This window comes from Nothoprocta perdicaria, unplaced genomic scaffold (assembly GCF_003342845.1).
Source record: "Nothoprocta perdicaria isolate Ctin4 unplaced genomic scaffold, notPer1 scaffold_5, whole genome shotgun sequence".
NCBI lineage: Eukaryota > Metazoa > Chordata > Aves > Tinamiformes > Tinamidae > Nothoprocta > Nothoprocta perdicaria.
In genome coordinates this window covers 3,076,236-3,089,482 of record NW_020455754.1, presented here as the reverse complement: position 1 = coordinate 3,089,482, position 13,247 = coordinate 3,076,236, and the positions used below count along the sequence as shown (strand labels likewise).

Below are 13,247 nucleotides of genomic sequence, written 5' to 3'. Positions count from 1 at the left end.
TTCGGAAGATGCTATCAAGTGCCTAATCTCTTTTCATAAAATTCARTGTACGCACTGGAGCACTCACCTTTTCCAAAAGATTCCCTATTGTATGTCCACACACTTCTGACAGATTAATGCAGACAGTTTCACTCCCAGAGCTCTTAGATACTTCTCTGCTCTTTCCTTTGACCCCAAGTTAGTCATACTCCTCCTTCACATTTTAGTTCTTTTCACCAAACTCTGGCAACRTAGTGTGACACCCTTCAGACAAGTGGTTATGCCTGGCTGTAGATCCTGCATTACCTGATGCTGAGCGAGGACACCTTATTGAGATAATCTTGCAAAAACTCTAAAAGTCAGATGATGGAAAACTGTTACCTCATTTGTTTATTTGTCTGGGGTTTTTTTTGAGTCATTGTGACTTCTGATGCTTTCAAGAACCTCATTCGCAGAAAACTTGTAAAACTGTGAATTCTAATAGAATCCTCTTTATCTCAGTTGGACTCAGTCTCAGACAGCTGCATTCTGAAGCATCACACAGCTTTGCTTCGTCAAGCAAACCCAAGTACAAGCAGATATTCATGTGGTTATGGKTCTTTTCAGGAAAAGGCCTTTATCTTGTCTGTCTGGTGTTCCAGCTGTTATTGTTTATGTAAGAAAATGAAAAATCAATATCTGTGTTTACCTTTAGTAAATTATTGATAGCTCTGTGAGGAATCCAAGGTAGAGTGCATGACACAATCTACTCTCTACACTAAGCTCTTCACTGCTGCCAGTGAACTTTCAGGTTGTAGACTAACTGCTATGATGTAATCTAGTGGCTTGCATTCCATTTTGTTCTATAGTGTCCCAGTTGTCCRAATGGTTACACTCCAGTTGGTCAAAGATGCAGCATCGGGCTACTATCCACAGGAGCCAGTCCTTCCATATGGTAGCATTTGCCCAAGCTGGAAATCACCCAGTTCCAAATGCAAACATAACAGTTGTTCAGGCTTCTTGGTAATGGTTACATCGCTGTTTTTCCCATTGGAGGGTATTTCTTGTGGCTGCCTTTTTTTAGATGCTGTTGCTAGAAATGATTATAGAGCGTAAATTCTAATGGTGAATGCTTTTAACTCCAAAGTATGTATTACAAATCTGGTACTGGTAGCTGCAATATACCTATGCAATCCATAAGAATCATTTAGAGTACATAGGCATTCGCGAGGATATTTAAGTAATCAAAGTGAGGCCTGCAAAGGAGGCTTGGGGTTCCTTTTCTTGTGTATGCTCTCTTTCCTTTGTAATAGAGAGGGATCAGGTGGTGGTCCAGGTCTGGCATGTCCCTCCGTTAAACCACAGGAATATGACAGCTGCAGAAATCATTCTAGCCCTCGTAAGCAAGAAATAAAGCTGTTCTCAGTGTTCTCTTACACTGCTGTCAACCATGAGACCATCCACATTGTGTTTCATTTTTAAAACTAATGCATGCTTAATTAGAATTAGATACAATTGCCAAATCTATAGATATAGGTATAATTTTCCAAATCTTGTCAGGAAAGAAATGAAAGAGGAAGAAGTTTCCTTTCATCTATTTTTTCTCTGGAGAAATAAAGAGTGGTTATAGATTTTTATGACCTCTTACAGAAAAAAAAAAGAAGGAAAAGTAGCAAATTCATGAATATTTATGCAAAGAAGAGTTTGTTGTTCATTTCAACAAAAAATACCAGCTAATCTCTAGTGTCCAATTCTTTTCCTTGAAGTTCTCACTAGAATATGTTCTCACTACTGAGCAGCAATATGTGCTCAACACTGTCACTGATGCATTGGGGGATACTGAAAAAATCATTTATTTCTCTCCTTACACTCAGGTCTAAAAGATGGAGTAGCGTGTACTTCTATTGTCTCTGAGTGATATGAAATTGAGACAGTGAATATTTAAAAGTATTATGATATGTTTACATTTATTCAAAATATTTTTAAGAAGGAGAAGCACTTTAATAGCTGGCTCACAGGCTGATCTTAAGAAATTATTATGGAAGAGAGAAAATCATAATTTTCCATTCACTTCTTAAACAGATGTATCTAATTGTCCTTAGAAGAAGAGAGGCATATGTTCAATTTYCAGTTTTTCCAGCTAGTTCCCGGGTTCGGAATAATGCAAAGACATCCCCTGTTAGCCTGGGCTGACAGACTCTTATGTGTAGAAAATCTGCAGATATGACAGACGTCATGGTACTAATTCTTTTTGCTATGTTTGCCAAAAACTTCTTCCTTTCCTACAGGTACACGAATGCCCTACAGGTACACGAATGCGGTCTATTAGACTTTGTTTTCCATTCTTACTCTTCATCTCCTCCACACTTCCTCTATATGCTCCGCATATTGACTGATGGTATGGTTGGCACTGCCACTTTGCTCCTACCTACCCTAACTCAGTGCTAATGCTTTTTGCTTTGTCTTCACTTTGACACATTTATTTATCTATGCATCCCAGAATTCGTTTGCATTTCGTCTTCTGCTCAATGCTGTACTAAATGTTTTTTTAATTTCATCASCTCATGCATTTCTGCATAATCTGATTTTGGAAGGACCTCTCCTTCACCTGTTTGTCCTTGCTTCTTTATTACATGAATGTTTTCAGTAGTTAGCACCATATAAGATTTCTCTCTGTTCGCAATTGTTCTCCAAGCTGTTTTGCCATGTCACATTATCTTTTCTGCTGCAAAGAGTTCAGCAAGGAAAGGTTTATTATTATTGAGGCATGAAAAAGGAATACAAGTTTTGAAGTTCTCTATTTTTTAATCTGGAGCAGGGGACCAATGAAATAAAAAGCCTCAAATTATGGCCTCAGAGCTGGCYGTATTTTAACAAAACTAGAACTCTTTTTTTTCAAGAATAAATAAATGGCTTCATTTGAATAAGGATATCCCAAAGTCTATCTAATTACAGAGCTACAGAAAGCAATAGATCAAATTAAATGATAAACTGACATAGATTACTTTGAATAAAGATCTAGGGTCCATATTTTAGGACCTCTATTATTATACACATAAAACTCAGACACTGCCTCTCCAGGCATTTTCATGAAGGCRAAAGATCAGAGCGGGTTGGTATATCATTATGGCAAGATGAATGGTAGTGTTTATGAGCAGTGAGCCCCTATCCACTTACTGGCAATAAGATACTGCCTTTGCAAATTCAGAATGCCATAAAGATGTAATGAAGCACCATGCACATCATGATCAGAACTTAATGAAATGGAGCRAGGAGGGAAAGAAGTTTATGTTATTTTTTAAAAAGAGGAAATGTTGACCTTTCACAAAAATATCCCAAGCTGTAAAATTCAAGCTTATGTTTCAAATGCCCCGGTGTTTAGGGACACAAATTGCTATGACCTGCTAGAGGCAAAATAAACCATCTGGATTTTTTTCTTTTTTAAAGAAAGGGCTATCATGAGGCTCAGACACAATCCCAGCTCCTTGACACAGATCTAGGGGGAGGTTTCAGGAGTTCCTAAGGGCCATTAAGGTGTTCTGGTGCTTAAAGTTGAAGGTCAGAAGTACCAAGCCAGCACAAATTCCCACTCAGTGCAACTTCATCACCGAGCTGGCCGAAATACCCTTGAAAACTCTCTTCCCCAGCGCATTTCTGCTCTGTTAAAAATGGTACTCCAGGCCCTTGGAAACATGAAGAAATGTTTCTAAAGGAGACACAGAAACTGGACTAATTSCTTATGACATAATCTGCCGCTACAAGAAGCTTCTACCCAGCCTGAATTTACCTTCCAGTTTATTTCTTGACGCATGGAGATTTACAGCCCTGCTGTCGTGTTAGCTGGTGCATCGGTGATTGTTTCCTTAGTCACATGAATGTCTAATCTGCTCCTAATCTTGCACAGCTCTTGGCACAGGGTTTCTTTATGACAATGAGCAGTGTGAGTTATGTGTTGTGTTAAAAAAAAAAATCCGTTTTCTCAGCATTTAATTCCTRGCCTTTCAGTGTCATGGCAGACACTTTAGATGAAGACTGTTTTCAGCAATRTGCATTTTTAAAAAAGATTGTGCAGGCTATGTTAATTCTGGCTTGTATGCTGTAGAACAGACAGTAATATGCAGAGTAAAAGCTCAAGCTCATTCCCCTGCAATCCTGTTCTAAAACATTCGGCTTAGGAGATAGTTTAAGTGCAGAGGAAAGGAAAGCAGTGGCTCAGGAGGCTGGCAGCCCCTGCCTCTCCAGCACAGCCCTGCTGCTTGGCCAGGGCCTGGCAWGCTCTCCTGGCCACCCCTCGGACTCAATGGGAGGTGACAATGCTCAGAGCCTCGCAGACCTTGGTGCCATTTATTTTCACAGAATGAAAAGCATTTTTCAAATAAAATGCTGCAACTTGCTAAATAATAGATGATGGCCTTTAATCCCTCCACCAGGATACAGTTTCTATCCATTATTTCCTAGGGAAAAAAAATGTTTGGTACACAGCTGGTTTTGCATTAAAATCAACCAAAGAAGATTTGGCAATTCTCTTCATTCAAAACTCCATTAAGCCAATAAATAATGTTACTTTCTTGAAAAACAGTTTAATTTCCATTATATAAAACTTTCTAATCTGTTGCTGCCATGAATTTCACTGAGGATTAGAATGTTCTTCTTCATTTTATTCCTGAACTTAATTTAGGTTGGGGAAAAAAAGAGAGGACACTTTCCACTTTCAGGAACCCTGAAGCCCAGTTCACAGCCAGCCCATCTACTGGGCGCCTGGTCAGAGCCCAAGTGCCGTATAAAGCCAACGGCACTTGCAAAGCTCTGTGTCAGACATGTTATTCTATAGATCTCACCAGGGAGTAAAATATTCTCATCAACAAGATATCTTTTGCATCTGAAAGGTGGTTATGTGCTTCATACTGATTTACTTGTGACACGGATCAGATCAAATACTTCACTGATAATATACCATCCAACTTGTATGAAGTTTGAATTCTCTGCTTTTTAATGCAGGGCCTGGGAATTTGAGGAAAGACTTTGGTTATCTATGTGGTTTCTGAGTCCCTGGATTCATTAGTGCCATATTACAGGCTCTGGTTTGCTTTTTCCCTGCTTTATAATCCAGCAGGGAACTGGATTACAAAGAGAGATGCGTATTGTTTCTGAGTCCTTCTTAGGTGGGAAAACTCCCAAATGAACAAAACCCCTGAATACTGGAARTAACTCCCTGTTCTCCTAAGCAGGGCAATGTGCACCCCTTGTATCTTAAGTCTGGCCCTTAAAGAGCTTGCCTGCATCGTTTCCATTACACTTCTGTATTTCAGTCCCTGGCCATAAATGTCCAAAGTTGTTAATACAAATTTAATCTATGAGATACTGAGATCCAGCTCTGGGTTATATCTGAATTGACAAAAACGTACTGAATGACAATCGTTGATAAAACTATAGAATATGTAAGGACAAGGGCAGGTCCCTCCAGGATTCTTTGTGGAAATATTTCCCTGAATGAAGATTTATCAAATGCACTATAAGATTCACAGAAAAGTATTATGAGATGTGTGGCAACTCATCTGGTTCTCATAAGGGTTCCCTATTTGATTAAAACTGAAAAATGGCACACGTCAAATATTTCACACAGGTTTAGAGTTCATCTCAAGCTGGAGTCAAAAGCAAATACTCTTTCCTCACCTCAGTGCAAAGGACTTGCCGTTTCTTTTGCACAGTCTCTGAACATGTTTGCTTTGACCATGAGATACAAAACAGCACTTTTTTTTTTTTCCAGAAAAAGCAGYTCTGTTTTCTTGCATTCATCAAAGCCCAAACCATTCATCTTGTACTTTTCTTGCACACTACTTACTCTGTGTTCTGTTGTGTTTCATTTAAAGTGTGAGTTCTTCTAATAGCCCAAGATTTTCGGTCCTTTGCTATGGCATGTGATGTCTTTGATGAGCTACCAATTGACTTACAGGCAGGAGGGCTTCCTTGTGGCACCTCAGCCCTGCCAGTCTCTGTCATATATAATGTTTAGACTTGCTGGAGCTTAGATTCATTCTTAGCTATAAATGAATAAGTTCATAAAGCAACCGAAAGGTACTTTAAAAGGTCACAGATAGGACTGCAGGCAAATCTAGCTGTTAAGGAAGGATGAAAGATGAGAAGAAAAAGAAATAAAATAGATGTTTGATCAGCCATAGAGCAATACAAGTGCCATCAGCTTCCCAAGCATTTTCAAGCTGGAAGTCGCACACACAGATTTGCACTTGTTGCTGTTAGGGCAGAAGAGAGGGGCCAGACCTTTAACCCTCTCCTGAAGGCAGGGAGATACTTGTTCCACACTTTCAAATACTGATTTTCAGCAGACCTAGATACATAGTCCATTACTCTCTGCCCACAAAAGTTCAGCTGACATCATCCACTGGGTAATCCATCATCCATTCTGGTAATTTGGGGGTCTTCAACTCAGGGCTTGGGAAATACACAGCTAAAGCAGTGTGAGTAAAGACATCTTTTAATGTGGGAAATGAGTCAGCAAAGCCTAGAACTGGCTCAGGATTTAGAAGACAGTACTGGCTGTATTTTATTTATAAAATATTCTTTAAATCCTTTTTATATTAAAAATGACGAGCACTAAATCACAGCAGAACAAAAGATTATTCAAAACTTCAAAATGTTTGCCACCATCATTTGGTGAGTTCCAGGTAATAACCCTAGCTTTTAATGCAATCCTGTAATACTTTTTTTTTTTTCCTTTTAATTCTGAAAACTCAAAGGACCACAAGTATTTCARTACCATTTATGGACAACTGAGACATGATCATTTTAAACACATTTTTTCCTATTCTTATCATAGAAATGGACCTTTTCTGAAGTTCAGCATGTATGTGCACATATTAAAATKAGACTAGTTTCTGTTCAATCTTGAAATAAAGCACACGATAATCCTGTTCATTTCCAATGTCTGTGGATATTTTGCCCTACTCTGATCAAGCAAAAGAAGTTTTCTATGAAAAAACTAATCAGCAGCAATGTTAGTGAAGGAAATAAATGTTGTGGATCATACTAGCTGKGACTCTTAAGCATTGTACAAGGGTCTTTAGAGAGAAAGAAGATTTCAGACAGCACTTGTGCCCTAGGAGTAGTAGCATTTTTGCACTACTTGTAGTTAATAAAGCAAGTAATTTAAGAAGTGTAGCTAAATGGCTAGCACTGAAATTTTATCTCTGTATTAATATATTACATCTTAAATAACTGACAATGTCTGAAAGAAGCCTAATTAAGCATAAAATCACCTACAGCCAAACAATCAGAATCTCATATTTTTTCTCAACTGCAGATAGACTTTAYGGATTGCATGAGTCTATGTGCCATCCCAAATTCATTAATAAAGATTTCTTCCAAGTCCAGGAATGGTTTAATGTCTGCRTGTTAAGCAAGAGAGATATTTCTACAGCCTCAGCCAACACTCTCCTCATCGCTTCTTGTTCCATATTGTCCTTTTCTGAAAGGAAGCTTTGCTGGTTTGTGTTGATATGACAACACTTGGATCAAATATGGTAGCTATACTGCTATGCCAGTTAATAAGCCAAACTGCTTCTGACACTATAGCCTTGTTTTTTTGTTGTTTTTTTTTTTTTAATTTATTTTATTTTATTTTTATTTTTATTTCTTTTGGTTTGAATCATTAGGAGTTCTAATTAGGGAGAATTATATGAAACTCTACATAGGTATACTAATTTAAATTCTGTGTAGGCCCTTGTTCCCACGGCCAGCCAGGTGCAGTTGTGTTATTACTCACCACTGTTGCTGAAATGCTCTGGCCCTGGCAATGTGTCTTCTACACTCCTGAAATGAGATCAAAACATTAGCACATATCTTTAACATCCTTTTTTAAAACAAAAGGAATATAAGTCATTACCAAACAGAGCCATGACAACAGGGCTCCTTTTGCATCATTACCTATCATTACTGCTGTGATGAAATACATCTTAAAAGTGCAGCAGATTTCATGTCTTGGACTCATCTAATAACTTATGAAGAGGTTCTCCACGTTTCCATAAATAAATGTTTTATATTCAGCTTTTTATTGCTTCAGCAAGTTCTCAGCAGTATTATATTAAATAGCTAAAGGGCATTATGTCTTGCTGTACATTATTATTGAATAATACTAAGTAGAATCTCCAGACTCTTAAACTATTTTTTTTTTTTTTTGGAAAGTATGAATCATATGAATGACAGCAACTCTGCAATCAATATTAACTTACATGGCTCTGATCTGGTGTTTTCAAATGCACTAACTCAAATGCTACTTTGAACTCAGCAGAAAAAAAAGTAACTGTTTTTCGTGGTATCCTATCACCCACCCAAGGAAAGTGCTCGTTTCTGGGTTTCGGTGCATGCCCTGTTGATGTTTTGTTGCAGCCGCTGTCGCAGAAGATCTCAAAGCAATGTAAATGTGCCCGTGCAGCCGCCCGTGCTGCCCCGGTGGAGGTGGCGGCCAGCAGCAGCGGCAGCCCAAGYGGCGCTGGGGACACGGCTGGCGGCCGCGCTCCCCACCGCTCCGCGGGCACGGCAGGGAAGGGACAGCAGCAAGCACSAGGCTGAGAGGGGGCAGGGGTGTCCGGCGAGAGTGGGACAGACCAACAGGATCCAAGGCGCCCGACGGGTGGCCTGCAGTGACAGCTGCGTCTAGGGGAGAGCTGAGGCAGGAAAGCTGAGGCAAAGCTGCAGGACTGTGTTGGCTCCTGCTCCCGCCAGTGATTCCCTGACGCGTTATCCTCTCATTCTTGCAAACGTTTCAGGGAAAAGCTCCCAACCACTACAGCTCTGCTGTAGCCGCTGYGGCCGGGAAGGGCTACGCAGACGCTGCCATCCGCTCGTCAAATGAAATTCAGTCAGAGCTGTTGACAGCTTGGCCCTTAAAGCCAGCAGCACTCAGCTGCAACAGTCCATCGTAGCTGCTGTATTAAAAATGAACCTTTTGTTTTAAACACAGTACATTCTGTCACAGTAAAATCAATATAGTCCTGCAGACAACAGCTGTGGGATATAATCTGATGGCAGAAAGTTGAAAACAGTACTTCTGGTACTTATATGTTGAACTAATCTTTCACTTTTTGTTTTTAACGGCACCAGGCTATAAAGAATGGAATTTTCTCCCTAYCAGGTGACCCAAAGCTACCCCAGATGAAGAAACCACTGTTTGGAACATGAAAGTGCTATTAGCAATGCTAGAAAGTAAATTGTTTGTTACTGGATTTTTTCTTCATAGTATATTATAGGTATTCCCAGAGCTACGATAAATTAATGAGCCCTGTTTCAGAGATCTCTCATCCTTTGGCAAAGGAAGAACAATGCACTTAAGCACAAAAAGTAGCTTCAGGAACTGTTTTCACTGTCTTTCACTTGGCTATAGTCACAGGTGCTCAGCAATCTTCAGGACTGAGATCTACAAACCATCTATTTTTAGCAGTTACCTAGTGAAAAAAAGGGTGAGATKAAGCCATAGATGTGCCTAGTACCTGGGAGGACAGGACAAACACAAAGATCTTATTGGAGGCTTGGATTTTGATCATCTGTTACTCCTTCTGTATTACCTTCTGTATTACTCCTTCTGTATTTACCGCTAGCAACAATCACTCCAGGTACATTTCTGTGTTATCATTAAATACTAAATCTACCTATAAATCAGGAATTTTTGGAACCTACATATTCTCCCTRCAAGGTGGGACACCAAGAATCCTCTAAAATGCCATGAGCTTCACTTTGGTTACAAAACAAACTCAAATACCTTTTCTGGGTGACTGACTGTCGAAGGATGCTAGATCATTTTGTACTGAAATTGCATTTTTGCCAGTGCATATATTTTGCTCAGATAATGAAATTGTTTTTTTAAGGGTTTCCAATCCAGCTTTCTCTGCAGCGAATGCTTCAATTAAGAGTGATGCATACCATTTGCAGAGCTTTCCGGCTGGGATTGGGAAGCTGTAACTGGAAGCGCATTGCCCTCTAGCGCTGCGCCGCACGCTGATGTCACCGCTCCGGCGGCGGTGGCAGCAGCCAGCCCAGCGCCAGCCCCGCTCATGCGGCGCTGCCTCCGCTCCCAAACGCTGCCCGCGGAGGCACGAGTCCGCGGCTGGGCACAGGGGAGAGCAGTAAACCTGTCTTTTATTTCAGGGACGTCACGATCTAACCAGCTACTTCCAAGCTTCAGTCAAGACTTCTGGCTGCTAATTTCTGTTCAGACGAACCGATAGGAGAAATTAAGCAAGTTTGCAGAGCTCAGGACTGCCAGGAGGCTTCAGGGGACTTCACACTGGGCAAGTTTTGTGCGGGCAGAGCTGAGAGCTTGCTGGGAGGATGAGTTTGCCGTCTAAAACTGGCCGGGGCTTTGCAGCAACTTCTTGGGTAGAGAGATAACTTACCAGTGAACTCAGACGGTCTGCGCGTTGTGCAAGGGATCCAATCATAGCTTGCTATGGAGGATGACTTTTAAGATGAATACCTACCTTGGCGATAAATCCAATTCATCAACACCTGGATATTTGAAAGCGTCTGCACTAAATAATGGCAATCTTTCTGCAAACAGCTCCAATGAGACAGCAAGCAACTTGGATTCACCTGCCTTGGATGTCAGTAGGGCTATAGTTGTGGGGCTTATCCTAGGTGCCTTTATACTCTTTGCTATTATAGGTAATATCATGGTAATTCTCTCTGTTGCTTGCAATAGACATTTAAGAATCCCTACCAACTATTTCATAATTAACCTCGCAATAGCAGATTTGTTGCTGAGTTTTACTGTGCTTCCTTTCTCTGCTACACTGGAAATCCTTGGCTACTGGGTTCTGGGGAGGATATTTTGTGATATCTGGGCAGCAGTTGATGTGCTGTGCTGTACAGCTTCTATTTTAAGTCTATGTGCAATTTCTATAGATAGATATATAGGGGTACGTTATTCTCTACAGTATCCGACTTTGGTAACAAGAAGAAGAGCAATTTTGGCTCTCTTGGGTGTGTGGGTCCTTTCCATGGTCATCTCCATTGGGCCTCTTTTGGGCTGGAAAGAGCCAGCACCCAAGGATGACAAGGAGTGCCGCATCACGGAGGAACCATTCTATGCTTTGTTTTCCTCCTTGGGCTCATTTTACATTCCCTTGATCGTCATCCTCATCATGTACTGTCGGGTCTACATCGTGGCCAAGAGGACTACTAAGAACCTGGAAGCTGGGGTTATGAAAGAAATGTCCAACTCCAAGGAGCTGACTTTACGGATTCATTACAAGAACATGCATGAGGACACGTTAAACAGCACCAAATCCAAGGGCCACAACCACAGGAACTCCTTGGCCTTCAAACTGTTTAAATTCTCCAGAGAAAAGAAGGCAGCCAAGACACTGGGAATTGTGGTTGGCATGTTTATCTTGTGCTGGCTACCTTTCTTCATAGTTCTCCCACTAGGTAAGTTGGAAATCAAGGGAGGATGTGGAGGGGTAAAGGGTTAATTTTTTRCTACTCAAATGTCGCAGAAAAATCAGATAAATGATAAGTAGCTATCACTTGGAGAACTGCAGTGAATAAGTGACAGAGAGGGAAATGAAAGTAATTTATCTATGATACTGTTTCTTTCAGAGAGTCATGCTGGAACTTTGCAAAGTCTGGAGTTTGCAGAAAGTGCTCATTTATTAGTACTTATCAGGGATGGAACAGATGTCAAATCAGAGGACTGCATCTTCAGAGTTTAGATATTTAATCTCAGTTTATAGGCTTTGCTTCATTTGAATTAGCTTCCAGAAACATTTTTATGGGATAGTATAACAAAAATACTAAATAAAAACAAAAAAAAAGGGTTTCAGCACTGAAATGTTGTTATTTTGTTTTACTGTTAGATATTCAGATTATAATACAGGAGGTCTTTTAAGTGTCTTAAATGGAAAGGGTCCTGATCTAAATACAAAGTGCCAAATTCCCCTGAGCTTTGGGAAGCTGAAAAAAAATCTAGTTCTTAGCTTGAACTTCAGTTTTCAAATCCCCAAAAGAAACATGCAAAGCCCATTGATCCCACCAGAAATGCCCTCATTGATTTTGGTAGGTTTTAGGCACTTCAGGAGAAAATTTCAGATCACATTTGCCGTGTGAGTTTGTGTCAGCCACTTCATTCATTTTCAATTTAAAGAATTACCGCAGCATAAAGGGAGCCTCTGCATGGGCTCAGCATCCCCCTTCTGAAGTTTGCCTTGGTYTTTAATACTTTAGCACCAGCCCTAAAGTGGACTATCTTAAGACCTGTTAGCATTGAGCTACGACGCTCTCGGAAATATCTGCCCAAAATTCACTCCTCCAAAGCACAATCTGGCAGACTAAATATGGAAAGAGGTGGAAAACAAAAGGGAAATATAAAAAGCCTTTGTTAATGTTCTGTATTCATGTTTACTTAGTTACCCTACCAAAACATTTCTAATTCAGTGGTAAGCTAATATTTTTAGACATAGTTGTAGAAAACTAAATTGAGTTCAACTGCCTAGTTCTGTCAAAGTGCTTTCTAAAGTAATTTCAGTAAATGTGTAATGTCATTTGGACTACAATCTCTATTACAGGACAACTACCACAACTATTGCATGCACAACTTTAGCATCTCTAGCATAATGCATCTAAAATAGAAAAATCGTAATTGAAGACCTATATAAAGTTAATATTAAGGATGTGACAAATTCCCAAGAGAAGGGAAATTATGAGCAATTTCTTTTTGGCTACTAAAATTTAAGCCCTTCTGGTAGCTCTGAAGAAAAGTTTATAATGTTGAACAAGCTGCCAGTTCTTGCAGAAATACATATCTACATGGATAGAAACATATTTGCGTAATATAGGATCACTAATAGCACTAGATATGTTGTTAGTGGGTCAAGATCCCATGATAAAGTGAGATCCTCAATGATTTAAAATGACTGAAGGAACTTAGGGTTAAAAACAAGCAAACATGAATGCACTAGAATAGGTCCTTAACTAGCAGAAGCCAGGTAGCCACTGATGCAGTTCAATGAACACCAGATGCTGACCAGTCCATTAAAAACCTTTGGAACCCAAAGTAGACCTCCCTTAAGAAACAATCTTCAGATTGGAACAGTCTTGGGAGAAGGTTTGAACCCTCCCAGTACTCCCCATGAGGTGTAATGGATTATTGCTTAAGACACCCGCATGGAGAATTTGTCTCTTGTCACAGTATGATTTTATCTGTGAGTTGTCGGGTCCAAGACATGAGAAGCGCCTGGCCGGCTGCCYGTTGAGAGCTACCAGCGATGCCAGGGGCTTCA

General features: G+C 40.2%; 1 protein-coding gene across 2 annotated transcripts in view; it reads left to right on the top strand.

The window, feature by feature from the left end:
- ADRA1B (adrenoceptor alpha 1B) overlaps positions 1-13,247 on the top strand; it is a 29,586-nt gene that overhangs the window by 1,979 nt on the left and 14,360 nt on the right. Inside the window, exons 1-2 of one of the 2 annotated variants that reach the window (XM_026047635.1) lie at positions 10,066-11,397; positions 11,569-11,717. In XM_026047635.1, coding sequence (XP_025903420.1) covers positions 10,425-11,397; positions 11,569-11,681 — 1,086 coding nt within the window. In that variant the 5' untranslated portion in view covers positions 10,066-10,424 and the 3' untranslated portion in view covers positions 11,682-11,717. Of the gene's footprint in view, positions 1-10,065; positions 11,398-11,568; positions 11,718-13,247 lie in introns of those variants that run through there. The other variant, XM_026047634.1, reaches the window with a different exon arrangement.